The sequence below is a fragment of the Callorhinus ursinus genome, unplaced genomic scaffold (genome assembly GCF_003265705.2).
Source record: "Callorhinus ursinus isolate GAN/ISIS: 27379988/994484 unplaced genomic scaffold, GSC_fseal_2.0 scaffold10, whole genome shotgun sequence".
In the NCBI taxonomy this organism is placed as follows: Eukaryota; Metazoa; Chordata; class Mammalia; order Carnivora; family Otariidae; genus Callorhinus; species Callorhinus ursinus.
Window position 1 is genome coordinate 8,311,914 of NW_027397072.1, and position 17,816 is coordinate 8,329,729.

The 17,816-nt window shown below is 42.7% G+C and overlaps 1 protein-coding gene across 1 annotated transcript in view; it reads right to left on the minus strand.

Moving 5' to 3' along the window:
- Positions 1–17,816, minus strand: part of NOL10 (nucleolar protein 10) — an 84,282-nt gene that overhangs the window by 37,030 nt on the left and 29,436 nt on the right. The window contains exon 13 of the mRNA XM_025867731.2: positions 15,908–15,960. Coding sequence (XP_025723516.2) covers positions 15,908–15,960 — 53 coding nt within the window. The remainder of the gene's footprint in view (positions 1–15,907; positions 15,961–17,816) is intronic.

The following is a 17,816-nucleotide window of genomic DNA, read 5'->3' on the forward strand; positions in this document are numbered from 1 at the left end:
AAAATAAGACCTTGTGTTTTTTGTCGTTGTGGGCTTGACTACATAGTCTGTGTTGGCTAGTTTTCAGTCAGAGTATTTTGGGGGGACTGGGTCATTAAGCAAATACTCAGTAGGCATTTTCCATGTGCCTGTTTTAAAGCCTGAGTTATCAAAGACATTTTCAGACATGGGCATTGCCACTTCTGAGCTTACTGTTACATAAAGGAACAGGCAGTCCAGTTGCTAAGGGACTTCTATACAAGATCTTAAAGGAGCACATAGAGAACCCATTTTTCTGTAGGCGGGAGGCTCAGAGGCAGTATTGATCTCTGAGTTGAATTTTGAAGGACTTGTAGGATTTAGCCAGTGAAAAGGTGGAAGGAAGGGTGATGGAATCAGGGAGCTCTTTCCACATGCGGTGAATTGAGAAGAGCCTAGGTTTTCCAGGGGCAAGAGATAAACAAAACCAGGGAGGTATTGGGGCTTAAATCTAAACCTTTTTGTATCATGCTAAACTCTTTGCTTTTGATTTTAAGTAGAGTGGCATGCCTTTAAAGGGTTTTACTCAAGGGAATGGGATCAGTCATTTGTGTATCAGATTATTCAGCTTTTAAAGGGGAGTGGCTTTGGAAACAGGCTAGGACGGCTTGTGATTAATGAGGAAAAGTCATGAGGGCTCCATGTAAGCCAGCGGCAGTGGGTGGTGCAGGAGGAGACAGACAGATACAAGCGGTATTAAGGAGGGACATCCTTAGAGCTTGGTGATCCTTGGGAGTAGAGACTAAGGGAGGCAGGGGAACCGAATGGACGGTGGTACCACTCAGTGCTAACTTCAGTTTTAGAAAGGTCAAACTGTCTTGAAGTTCTTTCTCCCGTGTGTGTGAATTAAAACTCTGGAGCTTCAGGCTTGTGTACAAGAGGACTTTTTGGGCAGTGAAACTATTCTGTATGATACGTAACGGTGGATACACGTCATACGGTGGATACACGTCATTAGACATTTGTCAAAACCCACAGAATGGACAACACCAAGAGTGAATCCAAACAACTTTGGATAATAATGATGTGTCAGTGTAGGCTTATCCATTGTAACAAACGTACCAGTCTGGTACGGCATGTTGACAATGGAGGAGAGTGCATCGTGTGTGAATGTGTGTATGGAGTATGTGGGAACTCTCTGTACTTTCTACTCAATCTGGCTGTGAATTTAAAACTGTTCTAAAAAATAAAGTCAATTATGAATGAATGATAGAACCATGTGCAGATACACAAGAAAGGCAGCTCTAAACTTTCTTTCAATATGCCTCACCATTGTTTACACATGATTTGTTTCCAACCAAGAATAATGTTCTGTTCTTCAAGCAGGTCAATACACAGCCTAAAGATATGAGCCAATGTGAAGATCAAATATTCATTTCCATTTAACAATTTTTAACCACCACCTTCTGGAGCAATATAAAGTGCTGGTAGTATAAACCAATCCTACCTCTGCTTCCCCCCACAACTGAAAATACTGAAGCAAAGAGATAAGTAGATGGTGGTTCACTCTATTTCTCTCCTCTTTTATGCATATTTGAAATTTTTCCATAATAAAATTTTCAAAGCGAAGCGTCAATATTATCTATTCCTTCATGTGAGCATGTATTCTGTGAGAGCCTGTTAGCTAGCAAACGCCACAACATAAAGTAAACACACAAAAGTCCTGCCCTTGCAGAGCTCACACGAGAACACGTTATCAGAAGACAAGACAAATTTTCTTGGGATTTGAGAACACTGAGTCTAACTAAGTAAGGACTGTGTGTGAGTCCCAGAACTTTGTTTTCGGTATACGTCAAGCCTTTTGAACGAGTGTAGCCCCAAATTCTTGCCTATTTGTATAACTTACCTTCTATTTTTAAGGAGAAAACACGCCAAAAAAAATCAGAGCAGGTAATGGGCATATTAACCAAAGAAACTGCCACATGATTCAAGTGGTCAGGCATACTCCCAAGCTGAAAACAATCCCTGGTTGTGGACGCTCTATTCTGTCACCACCACCTACGTGACCATACCGACAGGGCACGGAGTACTCGATTTACTTCCAAGTCCACCTTGTCCAGAAGAAGTATGGTAAAGACATCAAACCAGTAAACATCAAGATGACCTAACAGCCAGAGAGCTGGGAGACGAGTCTTTTGGTCTATATCTGATTCAAACTGAGTAGCTAGCACCTGAATAGGAAGTTGTCATTTATTTTCAAGAAAATGGGGCATGCCAGACAAGTAACAGTTTAAGCAAAACCAAACACCATCTGCCATATTAACATAATAAAGCATATGTCACATGACAGGCATCTTAGTCAGAACAAAAATTAACTTTTGAAAATGTGACGGGATGCTCAGAAAGTTGCTGCCTGAGTGTTGCACATGAAGGCTTTCTGTAGGTCTGCCATTCTTATGACCTACTAAGTTGTCATCAGAAATGGAAATGGAGAGGATTTCCATTGTTGGGAAAAATGCCTCACATACTATGTTGCTGCCTGAAAATGTTTAGATTAAAATAGGAAGCCCACATTTCCCCTTGGTAAAGATGCAAACAACTTGTTTGTATTAAAACACTTTATTAGCCACGTGACTTTTGCCTTCACTTCCCATTTCATAGTGATGAATATACAACAGACAAATTACAAACAGCACGCCATGCCTTCTAAAACAATTTCATGCATAAAATAAAATTCAACTACAACAGGTTTGCTGTGAGCTTGGGTTGGAAAGGAAACACACACACACACAGGGCATCTGCTCTGCATTCCTTTCCTTTTGTTCATCAGGAAAAGGTAATTAAAATACACAGGCTTTGGATCCAACTCTTCCACTAACTACAAGTGCCTCACATTTTTTTTCTCCATAAGATTAAGTCTTTTACTTTTTATAAGATATCTTATCCTTCTAGATCTTAAAGGCTTATTAGCTTTATCTTTGAAATGCTTTTCTTGGAGAACAAAATTAAGCGTATGTCCCATTTGCGTTATTATGAATCAAGACATCTGAAAAATATGCATCTTTGGTCTGAAAACTGAACTCAGTTTACAACGAACTGTGTTTTTTCTTCAAACTTGTCTTCTTCTTCCTTGCAGAAGCTCTCAAAGTTCCATCCCCCTCCCTTTTCCTGTACCCTCAGTCACAGACATTCTCCCCTGCAGTCCGACACCCCACCACTTCCTCTACCTCACGCAGGTGCTTTCCTCCATGATCTTACTCTTTCCCTACACCCTAAAAACATGGCTTCTCTAGAGGTGCATGACGACACAACTCCTGAGCTCTTTTCTGAGCTTGCTGCAATCCTCAGCCTGTAAAATATTTCTCAGGGAACATTCCCACATTAAGAGCCCCCAGATCACCCCTTCACTGGATCACCTCGTCCTCCACCCCATTCACAGGTGGCGTCACTGCCAACATTCTGCTAGACATTCACCCCTCGGATTTAGAGCAGGAGAGAACTCCCGGGTCTCTTTTTCACAGAGGCTGCCGCTAAGCCCTCTTGCCCATTCTGAACTTGCTGACTGTATTTTAAAAAGCTTTTCCCTTCTCCATCCAAAACATGTAATATTTCTGAAGTTCAATTTCATTGGTTTAACTTCTTATATAGAGATCAGACTCTAAAGTCAAGCAAGTATAACCAAAATTAAATTTGAAAATCCCTTCAGTATAGCCTTCAGGATGTGAAAGAGCACATTTTCCTCAGTGTTGGAACAGGGCAGAAACACTGGGGGACTTAGATCCAGTGGCCTTGTCAAGCCAAAAACAAACAAACAAACAAACAAACAAACAAACCCATCTATTAAAATGATCAGGATTGCACTCAGTGTGGCAGCACTATGGGAGATACGAGGGGAAACAGCTTCGGAAGAAAACAACAGATCCAACAGCCCTTTTCTAGTGGCATTCCTCATCTCAACCATACAACACAAAAACTAATGGATTACTTTCTCATTCTCACAGGAATGACACATATCTAGCACCTTCCTCCATGCAGAGGAGAGAAGGTAACAGATCACATACAGTGGACCCTTCAGGAATTAGGACTGAAGTCTCCTAGTTGAGAAAGGCTCTCTCCCCTTCCCCCCCCCAGTTCAGTCCAGGACATGTGCCACCGCGTGTGAGGGCCACCCCGTAACTGCCACCATGTGCTCCATCACTCTAGCCCCCAGCACCCTGAGGACTTCTATTTATACTTATGTAAGCCAGGTGAACTTAATTATGGGATTGTGCTATAAATTTAGTGCCTGGCCACTAAGATATTCCCAAATGCAAAGAAAATATAACAAAATATTAGTAAGAATGTCTTTGACTAGTGAGACTGATTGGGTTTTTCCATCTTTTTCCTGATATTTAAACATTTTTAAAAATAGCTATAACTTTTTTTAAAAAGATTTTATTTATTTTTTTGAGAGAGAGAAAGAGCACGCACACGGGCAGAGGAAGAGGGACAAGCAGCCTCCCTGCTCAGTGCGGAGCCCAACACGGGGCTTGATCTCACAACCTTGAGATCAGAACTGAGCCAAAACCAAGAGTCAGACGCTCAACCAACTGAGCCATCCAGGTGCCCCAGCTATATATTACTTTTAGGTTCACACACAAAACCCACTTTTTAACTACTCTCCAAGAGTCTATAATGACACAGGGAAATATTAATTAACTGGGGAAAAAGCAAGATATGAAACCACATAATGTTTCAGATTAAAACAGTGGGAAAAATACAGCAGAATGTTAGTATGTTTGTCTTTGGGCTGTAGAGAGATGCTGGATTTTTCTCCTGCTTCTCTTTATTTGCCATTTTCTATAAAAAGCACGCTCTGATGATATAATGGAGGGAAATGGACTTCAGTTTTAAAAATCAGATTTCTTATTTTAGCAACCAGATTTCATCACTGCTTTCTCTTTCAATAGTTAACAGCAAAACTAAAGGCATTCAAAACTGTGGAAAGAGCCAAGATGCCCATCGACAGATGAATGGATAAAGAAGATGTGGTATATATACACAATGGAATATTATGCAGCCATCAAAAGGAATGAGATCTTGCCATTTGCAACGACGTGGATGGAACTGGAGGGTGTTATGCTGAGTGAAATAAGTCAATCAGAGAAAGACATGTATCACATGACCTCACTGATATGAGGAATTCTTAATCTCAGGAAACAAACTGAGTGTTAATGGAGTGGTTGGGGGTGGGAGGGATGGGATGGCTGGGTGATAGACATTGGGGAGGGTATGTGCTACGGTGAGCGCTGTGAATTGTGCAAGACTGTTGAATCACAGATCTGTACTTCTGAAACAAATAACGCAACATATTTTAAGAAAAAAGGAAAAGAAGAAGATAACAGGAGAGGAAGAAAAGGGGAGTATGTCAGAGGGGGAGACGAGCCATGAGAGACGATGGACTCTGAAAAACAAACTGAGGGTTCTAGAGGGTAGGGGGGTGGGGGGATGGGTTAGCCTGGTGATGGGTATTGAGGAGGGCACGTTTTGCATGGTGCACTGGGTGTTATGAACAAACAATGAATCATGGAACACTGCATCAAAAACTAATGATGTAATATATGGTGATTAACATAACAATAAAAAATTAAAAAAAAAAAAAAAAACCTAAAGGCATTCAGCTGCTCTTTCTCAACCTGGCATCTTATGTGATGCTACAGACCAGACAATACAAAGTCCTATTTCCGAAATCATTTTCCTAGTTCATACTTACAATTTTACCACAAATTTTTCAGTATATCTCTGTTTTGCTCAAAGCACATTCCTTCGAAAAGCTACATAAAGAGATCTCACATCTGGGAATCTCCATGTGCACATAATGCCAAATATTCTCTGTCACTGGACTCCTTGAATTTCGCTACTGTAAGAAAGTGTAAGAGTCATGATCAGCTGAACATCCCCAATGTGCCTGGCACGTGATACGTGATCGAATAAATACATCTATTCCTGATAACAGCATTCTTCTTCCATAGTTCAAGAAACTAAGGCTCAGGCGGGGTAAGTAACCCACTCAAGGTCTCAAAATTTGTAAGTGATGAAGTTGGTATTCAAACTCAGGTTAGATTAATTACCAAATTGCAGTTGTTTCCACTCTGCAATGTGGACTGAAGAAATGCCTTCGAGATCCAGCTCTGCCCACCAACTTGTCATCTGACCTTGAACAAGTTAACTTGATTCCTCAGCTATAAATTAAGGAGCTCGACGAGATGACTTTTAAGTTCCCTTCCTTCTCTACTGTTCTGTGCTTCAAAAGCTTCCCCCGTTCCCTTACAGCACACTGAAAATTCCTTTAGTGAGGAAACATAGAGGAAACAATTCAGCAACTACTTGTCCAGCTTATGTTCTGTCTTGTATATCCTTTGTATGCTAGCAAATTCCCCAGGGGGATAGTTTTCTTTGCATCTGGCACTACCTCCCTAAACCAAGCGAATATGTTGCTACTGGCATTATGAAACAGGAATTTCTAACAAAATTACTTCTGTCTAACAGCTCTCTGCCTAAATGAGCATTCTAGCTGAAAATGTGTCTTGTCACTTTTAGGACTGAACACGGACACTAGTGTATTCAAGGCCATTCACCACACACCAGTTGGCCAGAGAGATCTCACATCTGGGAATCTCCAAATATCAAAGGAATGGAACCAAAAGGACTTTCAGTTCTGGCTTTGAATTGAAATGGATCAACTGGACCCATCACGGTCTAGATTCAAACCCACATCTTAGCAGCATGCACAGCACTTCCAGCAACTCCTGCTTAAAAGCACAGGGACGCACAGGGAGAAAAACGAAGGCATTATTTCCAATCTTTAAAACAGAAGAAAAGCCGACTTTTGCACAAATTTCAAAAAGGGTCCAACAAAAGCTAAATGCCCATACTTTCAATATTTTCCTTTTGTACTCTTCTAGAAAAGAGTTTATCCTCTTAACAGCATCACTATTAAATCTTCTGGACAAGGTATTACTTTTATAAATCTGTCAGCACTCCCAAATACAAAGATTGCATCACTCCAAGATGTTCTGATCTGGCTGATTAGAAGGTACAGTCAGAGCAAAGGAACTGATCTTTATCCTACCGTATAAAAATTATACTCTGGCACTTATGAGCCACGTTCTCCACTTTTGTGATTCAGTAGTGGTAGCAGAAAAAGGCAAATGCAAAATTCTAATTTGGTATAACAGCTAAAAATTAACACTGCCAACCAGCCATCATGGAAGCTGACAATCATTATCTAAGATTCTGCAAATCACAGTCATCACTCTCACACATAACTGTTTTATTAATTTTTCCACACATATTAATTGAATGCCTACAGTGTAATAGGCAATGCTTTAGGTGCTAGAGGTCTAACACTGAAAAAGCCAAAACATGATCCCGAATCCATGTTTTATATTTATAAATTTTATTTTTATATTATTTATATCATGATGAGGAAATACGTAAATTTTTAAGTAGATAAATAGTGAAGGAAGATATTGTGCTTTCACGGAAAACTATGCATGGTCTACAACAGGGGTTGGCAAACTTTTTCTTAAAGGGCCAGTACATATCACAGGGTCTGTGGGCCATCAGGTCTCTATGACAATTATTCAACCCTGCCATTTTAGTCAAAAAGCTGCCAAGGACAATACAGACATGAATGGGTGTGCTGTGTTCTAATAAAATGGTTTATAGGGCGCCTGGGTGGCTCAGTTGGTTAAGTGACTGCCTTCGGCTCAGGTCATGATCCCGGAGTCCCGGGATCGAGTCCCGCATCGGGCTCCCTGCTCAGCGGGGAGTCTGCTTCCCTCTCTGACCCTCTTGCCTCTCGTGCTCTCTGTCTCTCATTCTCTCTCTCCCAAATAAATAAATAAAATCCTTAAAAAAAAAAATGGTTTATAAAAACAGGTGCTGGTGTTTAGTTTGCCAAACCCCTGATCTAGAGCACACCCTTCGAGATGATCAGATTCTGATTTTAGGGAATTTATTTTACAATTCTGTAAATGCAGGCAACTGGCAGCAATGCAAAATACTGTCTATAGACATGCACAGGAATTCTGTCCCGCACAAGTAACCCTCCATGCCTTTGAAAAACCCGATTTGTGTCCATTTGCACATGCCCAAGTCAACAGAACTTTACTGCATGTAAATATGTGCCTTTTTAGACTTCCTCTTTGATCTGGTATAGCTGTGTCTGGTTCCCTCATTTAATTAACAGGCTAAATAAAAATTTTAACATGTTCAGGGCGCCTGGGTGGCTCAGTTGGTTAAGCGTCTGACTCTTGATTTTGGCTCCAGTTATGATTTCTGGGTCGTGAGATCCAGCCCCATTCCAGGCTCCGTGCTGGACATGGAGCCTGTTTGAGATTCTCTCTCTCTCTCTCTCTGTGCCCCACCCCCACCCCTGCTCACACTCTCAACCTAAGATAAATAATGTTAGCACATTTATTTGCTATCTATGTGAGAGTCACGATTTAACCGTTTTCTGAAATTATCTTTTAAGTTTTAGAGGTCTCACCAAGATGCACAACAGATTCACAAGACAGAGCCAGGTAAACTCCACCACCTGAGAAGTGCACCTCACACAAGCTACTGAGGCCCAGTCCAGCTCTCCCCCTGACTCCCAGAGGTGAATGGGGGGAGGGGGGGAGCTGAACTCTGCTGACTGTTTTTCTAATTTTAACTTTAATTTTCCTGCCTACTAATTTCATGTGTTGGCTTGGTTCATTTATGTTACTCCCCCTTGGTGGCAGCAATTGTTGGGGATTTGGTTTCATTCTCTATTTGGTGATCTCTGTAAATGGATTAATGGGTTAGAGAGATCTATTCTCTGACGGGTGAGAGAAAATGGAGACTCTGGATTTCTGGCTGTTTTCTGCTTATAGGGCATTTCAAATTATGAAAGGAGTTATGTTAAGCAAAGTGATAAGCCTCTGAAAGGTTTTAAGCAGGAGAGTGATATAATCCAATTTATGTTTGTTTTGTTTCTTATTTTTATATTTTAAATCACTCTGGTGTTACATGGAAAATAGACTGCAAAAGAACTAACAGAAAAAGAAGAGCAGTTAAGAGGCCATCCTGGTAATCCAGATGAAGGGCAGGAGCCACAACACGGGAACACGGCAGGATCTGAACCAAACCAGAAAGAGAGTCAACGGGACAGATGGAGGAGGCATGACATGGAAGGGGGAAGGGAACGAGGCTGGCTTCCGCACTCTGGGCCTAGGTAACCGGGTGGATGGAGGGTCCTCGGCCGAAATGGGAACACATGGAAGGTGTGGGGTAAGGGCCGGGAGCTGGGATCAAGAATTCCACTGTGGACCTATCAAATATAATGTGCCTATTAGATCTCCAAGCAGAGAACCCAAATAGGTTAGTGGATACCTAACTGTAGCTCAGAGAAAGACAGACTAGATACGGAAAGTTGGAAGTTATCAGCATTCAGGTGTCAGAGAAATCCTACGGACAGACGAGCTCCTGAGGGAAAGAATATAAAGTGACAAGGACTAACACTTGAAGGTCAAGAGGAAAGAGGTGAGGTCCAAGCCCTGGGCCACACACAGAAGGAGCAACCAAAGATGGCTGAGAAGGGTCACCTGGACAACAGGAGGAAAACCCAAGAGAATATGGTGTTCTAGAAGTGTTTCAAAGAGGTCTGGTTGGCTGTGTCATGGGCTATTTAGAGATAAAGTTAAGTGATCTGTATGTGAGATCCACGTTAAGGAAGCAAGGGCACTTGATCGTTTGTACAGCTGACTCTCCAGGAAAGCAGCACTTTCTCGGTTGGCCAAAATTCTCTCTGCTGTCTGCTTTGTTTCTAGAGATTATAAATTATGGAACAAATCCATCATTCACCATTTTGCCCCCAGGTATATGCTGTGATTATGAGACAGAAAGAAGACCAAGTCTTTAACCCTAAACTTTAAGATTAAAACAGGGAAGGTAACATCTACAGAGAAAGGAGACCTAAAATATCTATACAAAATGGAGAGTGGTAATTGGGGCCTGATCCCCCGATGATATTCCTGTCACTGCACCTGGTCCTCTCTTCCACAGCACTTAGCTACACACTTGTTTACCACCGCCCTCCCCTAGACCGTGAACTCACAAAGGCAGGGTAGGAAGACAGTTGCATTCACCGACACATTCCTGCGTCCAAGCACATGCCCGGTATATTATTGCTGAACAAACAGAAGCACCAGTCTCCTCCATTTACTTTTATAACACAGGAAAAGACAAAAAGGCCAACAGAAAAAGAGTAAAAGAGTCACCCACCTAAGAATTTTAAGCATTTACTTTTCAGACACTGTCAAGTCTAACATAATATAACTTTATTTACAATTTGGATAGCCGATAAAAATATGTTGTCTTCTTAAGAGGTGAAGGTAAGGAGTAATTGTTAGGAAGCACTCTCTGGCTATGTTCCTAAGTCTTCTGGAAAATTATGCCAAAGCACCCCAGAGCAGTAATATTTGAAATCCTGGAACTTAAAAAAAAAGACGCCATATCTGAGAGTGTGGCCACATAGCAATGAACAAGTATCTAGAAATACATCTGTACCAATCTGACAGAGTGATTGAGTTCAGAACTAGACTAACAAATTCAATCTGCCACAGACAGAGCAGGCAAAATCATTTGTACTGAAATTTCTTTGTTTGGGTCACAAAAGTCTATCAAGCAGAAAATACTGAGGAGAAAACTCCAGTAGCCATTTTTAATGCTCTGCTGGAGCAACAACCCAATGCGCCCAAATGTAAGCATTCATATGGTGACTAGAAAGTTTTCACACCACGTTCTAAGAGTGACTTCCAAATGCTACAACTGAGTGATTTCAAAAGCACTGACCACCCCCCCCCAAAACCAGGCAATACTCACTGACAGTGTGCCTCCCTGAGGACCACAGCACAGACGTTTGACCCAAACCAGTGACTAAGGCCCTACGAAGACAGGAGCACATGAACCCAGTGATAGTATTAGAACCTCGTGGCTCTACCACAGGCCTTTCCAGATTAGTGATAACTCAATGAAGTGAAGAGACTTACACTCATTCTTTAGTTTGAGCCTTTTATTATATTTCACAACTAAAAAATGTTTTATTTCCCTTGGCTTTTCATGCCTTTCTGAAGATGTGTGTGTGTGTGTGTGTGTGTTTATGTTTTTATAATTAAATGAAGCAAGTATTCTTGAGCGTTTATGCTTCTTAACACCTAGTTATCTCTATTTGCAAAGACAGAGTTTTATGGGTTTTATGCATTATGCTGGCTGAGTTCCAGTGCTATTTCTCAACAGAAACAAAAGTGCTAGTGCAGGTTAAATATCGTCCTTTATGTTTTTATTTGAATATTGTTTTTATTTGTAATATTTCAAATTGTGGACTTATAATATTCGAAATCCCGCCCCATTTTCAGGTACTTTGGCTCCAAAAATACTTTCCAAATTTAAAACATACCTTTAAATAGTGAATGTTAAAATATTTACTGCTTGGCTGATTTTTTACGAATAATAAAAACATTTCAATAAAACAATAGTTGTCTTTCTTCCTACGAAAGTGTTTTAAAATACTTAACTACCAATATTGATTATTGGGTTCAGTGACACTGCATATAATCTTTATAGTGGCTTAAATTTACATGCTTTATTTTTTTGTTTGTTTTGGGGTTTTTTTTTTTTTTTTTGAGGGGTCTGAGCGGGAGAGGGAGAGGAGGAGAGAGACTCTCAAGCAGGCTCTATGCCCAGTACGGAGCCCAATGTGGGGCTCGGATCTCATGACCCTGAGTTCATGACCTGAGCCAAAATCAAGAGTCGGACACTTAACTGACGGAGCCACCCAGGTGCCCCTACATGTTCTAAAAATAGATCTTTAATTGACTTTTATTCTTCTAAATCAAATAGCTTCCTAAACAAATAATGATGCATTTTCCTCTTACATTTTTCCTCAAGGTTACACATCCATACATATTATCAAGCGTGCAATCAACTATCCAGTCGTGAGGGGTTTCGGGAGCTCCTGACACACTGGGGGCTTGAAACTTGCTCCAACAGAAACAATATTAACCACACTGGCTGGGTTTTGAGTTGGGTGCCACAGAACACTTGGACTCCCTCTAGAATCCACACAGTTGCCAAAGGTTTAATTATAAAAAAAAACTACTCTAAGATTAAATTACATTGCAGAGGAAAACCAAACCTAAAAAACTATTCCTGGCATTGGTGTCAGAAGCTGCAGTTGAATTAGACAGTGGAATTTAAAATGCAAACAAACAGGCAAAATAACACTTCCTGGTCTCTGAGAGGGGGGAAAAAAGGAATGTACTGAAAAAACAGGGAAAGGGCTGGAGAAAACCCACCTGGCCATGAAAGACTGGTTAGATATGGGGTTCCGTACGCAGCAAAGTGTATACATCAGGAATTACATGTAATCTATAAAGACTTCAAGAATTCAAGAAAATGGTATCAGAGACACAAAACTTAAACTAAAAGAACATTAAGCGGTCTTCCTTTTTTAGTACAGGCCCAAAGTGGGGGGAAAAAGAGCTTTCATACCTGATTTATAAGATGTTAAAACAAATCACAATGCAAACCTCCTAAATTTGGCACGAATTGTATATTAAAAACATACTTCCCCGGTTTTATAAGCCTCAAACAAACCGCTGTGCCAAATATCAGCTCGGTAAGTTTGATAAAATCTTATGAAAAATGGCAGGCTTTCAGACCCCTGGGCTCTCTCCTCGCTCTGAAGGAGTCTTACAAAAGAACAGGTTCCAAATAAAGGCGAGGGCACTGTAAAAGCTCATGCAGCTCAGGGTAAAAAGGCAGGTCAGGAAGGAGCACTGAGTACAAGTCCCAGCACAGTGCCGAGCTGGGCAAGGATGCCGGGCTCCCACTGCTGGCACATGCAGCCACCTGGGAGCGGTCCCCGTGGGCTTTCTTCACAGCCCTGGTTAACTCCAAGCTACAAAGCAGAAACTAAAAAGGTCTTCTAAGATAGGCTAACATTTGCCACGAAAGCAGTTTCTCACCACCTGGCTAGCACTAGCCCTTCTCATTCATGTTAATTAAAGTCCCTATTACTTGGAAAAAAAAATGCCCGCCCCGAGAGAGAGAGAGAGAGAGAGAGAGAGAGAGAGAGAGAGGAGAGAGAGAGAGAGAGAGAGAGAGAAGTGAATAATGGGTCTCCTACAGGTCTAAGATGATATAAATGTCACAGGCCAGGCAATGAAAACGAATGCAGATAGCCGGGGGGACGGGTGACAGAGGGGACAGAGTGCGCTCGAGGGGAGCACAGAGCAATAGATGGAAGTGCTGCTCAGCGTCCCGCACACCTACAGACAATGTCACACTGTGTGCTAAGGACACTGCAATTAATACGAAAGCAAAGCAACAGACAACTAAAAATGTGTTAGGTAATTTTAGTGCCTTTCTGAAGTTAACTGAAGAAACCAGGTACAAATTTGTATACAAAATACGACTTCTCACCAGCAACATCACAACCAAAAAATACTACATCCTAGTATTAATAGTGTTTTTAATACTATCAAGGGGAAATGGGTGGTTTTTATTGCCTTATACTTCGTAGAACACTTGGAATAAATAGAAACATGATACATTGTTCGTCTAATCAAAAAAGTTGCGTGCTTGTTCCTTTTAAAGATCATTTTCCAAAATGTAGAAGAGGACACCAAAGGGATGATCATCTTCCCTATTCCCTCCCTCCCCCTCCCTGTCCACCCGTCCCTCAAGCAGCAAAAGGGCTGCGGTCTCGGGTCTCCCCTCTCTCTTACTCCCCGTGCCCCATCAGCGGCCAAGCCCATCTTCCAATCCGGTCCCCACTGCCCCCCGTGGAGCACAGACGGGTGAGGGGGCCTTAGCGCACAAGCACTCGGGATGCCCCCCCGCCCCGGCTCCACAGCAAGCGGCTCTGGGCTCTGAGGCCTGTGGGTCCTTATCCACCTAGCGGGCCTCCTGACGCGGCCCTCCTTCCCCTAAACCAGCCCCCTCCACTGGGTGATTCTCCACACATGGAGACCCACGATCCAGGACACCACCACCCTAGGGGCAAGCGCCGAAGACCAAAACACAGAAAGCACTCTGGAGAAGACGACGGAGAGAGACCTCTCTCAGGACGAGAGGCCACGTTTAGGAGGCGAGCTGACTGATTCTGTCTCTCTGGAGGATTACGTCACACTGGGCTGAGGCTAGGCGTTTCTCACGATCCATACAAGCCTTCATCAGCAAACAGCCCGGAGACGTGCCATCTGGCAACACAAGGGTCACAAATCTCTGCAGTTACTACTGGCCAGTTCAACCTTGTCTCAAGTTATCCCAGAGCTCCAAAGGCTACACCCGCTAAAAAGGGAAGGCACAGGTGGCAGGGGTACCATCATCTCTCCTGTATGTGGCTATGGCATGTTCTTAGGAGACCCTGTCTAAGCCGTTCTCCTTGTGGCAGCCAAAATAATCCTTCCCAAATGCAAATCTGATCGTATCAGTCCCCCGCTTAAAGCCTATCCAGGCCTCCCGGCCTGACACGCCCACCTGGCTTACAAGACCTCCGCCGTCGGGCTCTTGACGCCCATCCCTCTCTCTCTGTGCCTGAGCCACGTGGCCTGCTTTCTCCCTGGTGCCTGCGCACTGTTCCCTCTACTTCTAAGATCTCTCTCCCACCCTGTACCCTGCCCTCTCTATCTGGGGTACGTCACCACCCTCCAGGTCTCTCCTAGGAAGTCCATCCCCACCAGCAGACTTCTGAGTACCCTCCGCACCTGGCCCCAGACCCCAGCCCCACGCCGGGGGGTGCGGCTCCCGCGTGCTCCAGAGCACCCTCTTCCCTCCCGTGACAGCCCTTCTCGTGCCGGGCTCGAACTGCCTCCTTTCTTCACTCCCTGCCGGTGAACTCCTTTGAGGAAAGGGGCAGTGTTCTTTCTACACACCATCACCCTGCTGGCACTCAGTAGCGGACCTGACTCGCAGGTGATGCGATCAAGACGGACAAACTGACAGGAATACAGAAAGAGTATAGGAGAGGCTGGGGAAAATGGAACAAGTGACAACTTAGAAAAACATAAAAGTTTGCTGCTGGAATGGTCTTCGTTTCACTAACAACCAAAAGAAGTATCTCAAAGTGCTTTCAACAATTTACAAGTTTCCTGAAACCACAGAGCATCGACATCCACCAGAACACTTTTTTGGGGAAATACACCATTAAGCTATTTGAGAAGGACTATCGTAAATATGAAGAACTTTCCCAACTGGAGGCTGACAGCAGCTACAGAGTTTACCTCCCCGAAGTCCTGCTCTGCAACACTCCTCACCCCCACCCTCTTCTCCCCAAATCTCAGAAAGGGAGCTGTTTACCGGCCGCAAAGTAATCTAATGCCAACTCTGTCCTACGTGGTTTTCGATTTAGGAGATCCTACGTCCCCATGTCTCTTTCTTCCTGTAATCTAAAAGGTAAAGGCAAGGAAGCCTCTGTCATATGCAAGAGAATGCTTGAAGGAAGAATAAAAGGCCAGGCCAGTGACTGCAGGCCGCCACTGACCAGGCCCATCTGAGTTTCCTCAGGCGGAACTTAATTGTAAGAGAAACAAGATGACTGAAGAGCACCAGGCTGTTGGTTTAGAATCAGACATACTGATCACTAACAGCTTAAAGCTCAAGATTCTGAAATACTTGGAAACAGAAACCAAATGTAAATCTGAAGAACAAAGACTAATTCCTAATGTCTATTTTAATGTGATAGGAAGCAGTTTCCCATAAAAGAATGGTGAAGCATTACTTTCCGAGCTCCAGGAAACAGAGTGAAACTACAAGTGAGTCCACTATGTTTAATTTATACAACCGCATGCAGACCCAAAGGCCTTCAATATAACCAGTTTAAAAATAAACTGTCTTTGCTTATCCTATTTTTACCGTAACTACTATTCGTATTACTTACCGGAATGTAATAGATGCCCATCTTGGGGGTTTCGTTGGCAGTAAGAAGCATCCCTAAAAATAAACACAATGAAACGGTAAACACAAGGGGAAGAAAAAGGTGCCCTTTTCCTTTTGTTTTACACTTGGAAATGTTCCGGGTGCTCAGAAGACGGCACATGGCAGAACAGCTGGGCCTAGAGGCCGGGCACCCTGGGAATCAGGTCATGGGCTTCAGTCTTGACCCTCCTAGACGGGGCACCTTAAGTACCAGGAAGACCAGCTTCCCCACCTGCAAAATGCTCAAGCTGTACCAGTCAAGTAAATAAGCAGTTTCCGCTATGTGCTCAGGTTGACATCAAGTTCGCCATTATCTTTAAGGGGGAGAGTTTGACACTTCAGACACATAAACAAAACGTAGTTCGGGTGCAATATTTATAATAATAATAATAATAATGATAATAATAAAGAAGTTAAGAAAAAAAGCCTTCTTTCTGTTAATCAGGAATCAAAGAAGCAAGGCAAAGCAACTCCCACAAAATGTCACAGCAAAGTAGTTCCTAAGGTTTGCATTAAGCTTCACACCTGAATTGCAAACAAAACGATGGACTTAAAGGGAAACGCTGTCGCTGTAGCTACACCAGGAAAGACCTATATGGCATCTAACAGCCCTTACTCTACCCAATTAATTCACTAGCAAGGGAATTTGAACAGACTCAACTAACAGATCCGAATTTTAAGAAAGCAGAACTGAAGTATGGGAAAAGCTCCTGGCATTTGGTGAAGGCATCCCCTTAACCACTGGAGAAACAGCACCCAGTGACCCCATGATTCTGTTCCAGTTTTGTTCTCTGCTCTCTGCCACATCTGCAACCTTTTCCTCCCCACAAGCCTCCTGAAGCAACACCAGTCTTCCCAGCCCCTGTTCCAGAATGACGCACTTTCCACACAACTGAAATCAGCAACCGTCTGGGGAGTTCTTTACAACTTACTAAGTGCCTTCACAGATATTACCTTGGTGAACATGCAACAAGTCTCTGAAATAAGAAATAACAACATCCTCATTTTACAGATGAAAAAAAAAAGTTCAAAGGGACCGAGTGCCCTGTCACAAGCTAGAGGATTTTAGAGACAAACCTTCTCCTACACTTTTTAGACACAATGAAAGAGGTCGTTGTGGGGACTGAGGAGGCAGATTACAACCAAAAAAAGGTTCTTGCCGAAGATATACTCTAAGCCTGGCTTCACCGGCTCGACTCTGAACACGGATCATTCAACAATGAGCATTCCGCAAGGAAACGCAATCACACCAACCCAACAAACCAGAGAGAAGGCTCTAATCTAATTACCCCCAAAGAACCCAGACTAGACAAAGCAGGCTGTTTTCACAATGGAATAGGATCTCACCTGACCATATATGAACACTGATACAAGCTGACCTCCTACCAAACTAAAGTGGGGAAGGTCAGGACTGAAACCAATTATGAATGAGAAAGAAAAACAGGCAACCTCACAAAGCCCAAGAACAAAAAGCCGAAAAAAATTAAATCCATTAAATCAGTAAAAGAAAGCTAGTTCAGCTGAAATTAAGATGATCATAGGCAAGAGAGGAGAAGAGTGTGAGGCACTGTGCCAGGAACTTTGCTTTCAGATAACAACGTGGCCTCAGAAAGTTAGATGATTTGCTCAAGGTCACCACACAGCTAAGGAGAGAAGCTGATATTCTACCGATTCCAAAGCCCATGGAACGTAGGGCTCTCCAACCACAATCACAACTAAGAAAAAATGAAAAGACTTCTTGCAAATAATAAAAAATTTCAAAAGTACAAGTATAAACACCATACAAGAAGAAAAATGTTAATATAATGTCAACCGGAAAGCAAAAGACAACTGTACATACAGTGTGAGGACCACGACTAAAAACATATGAA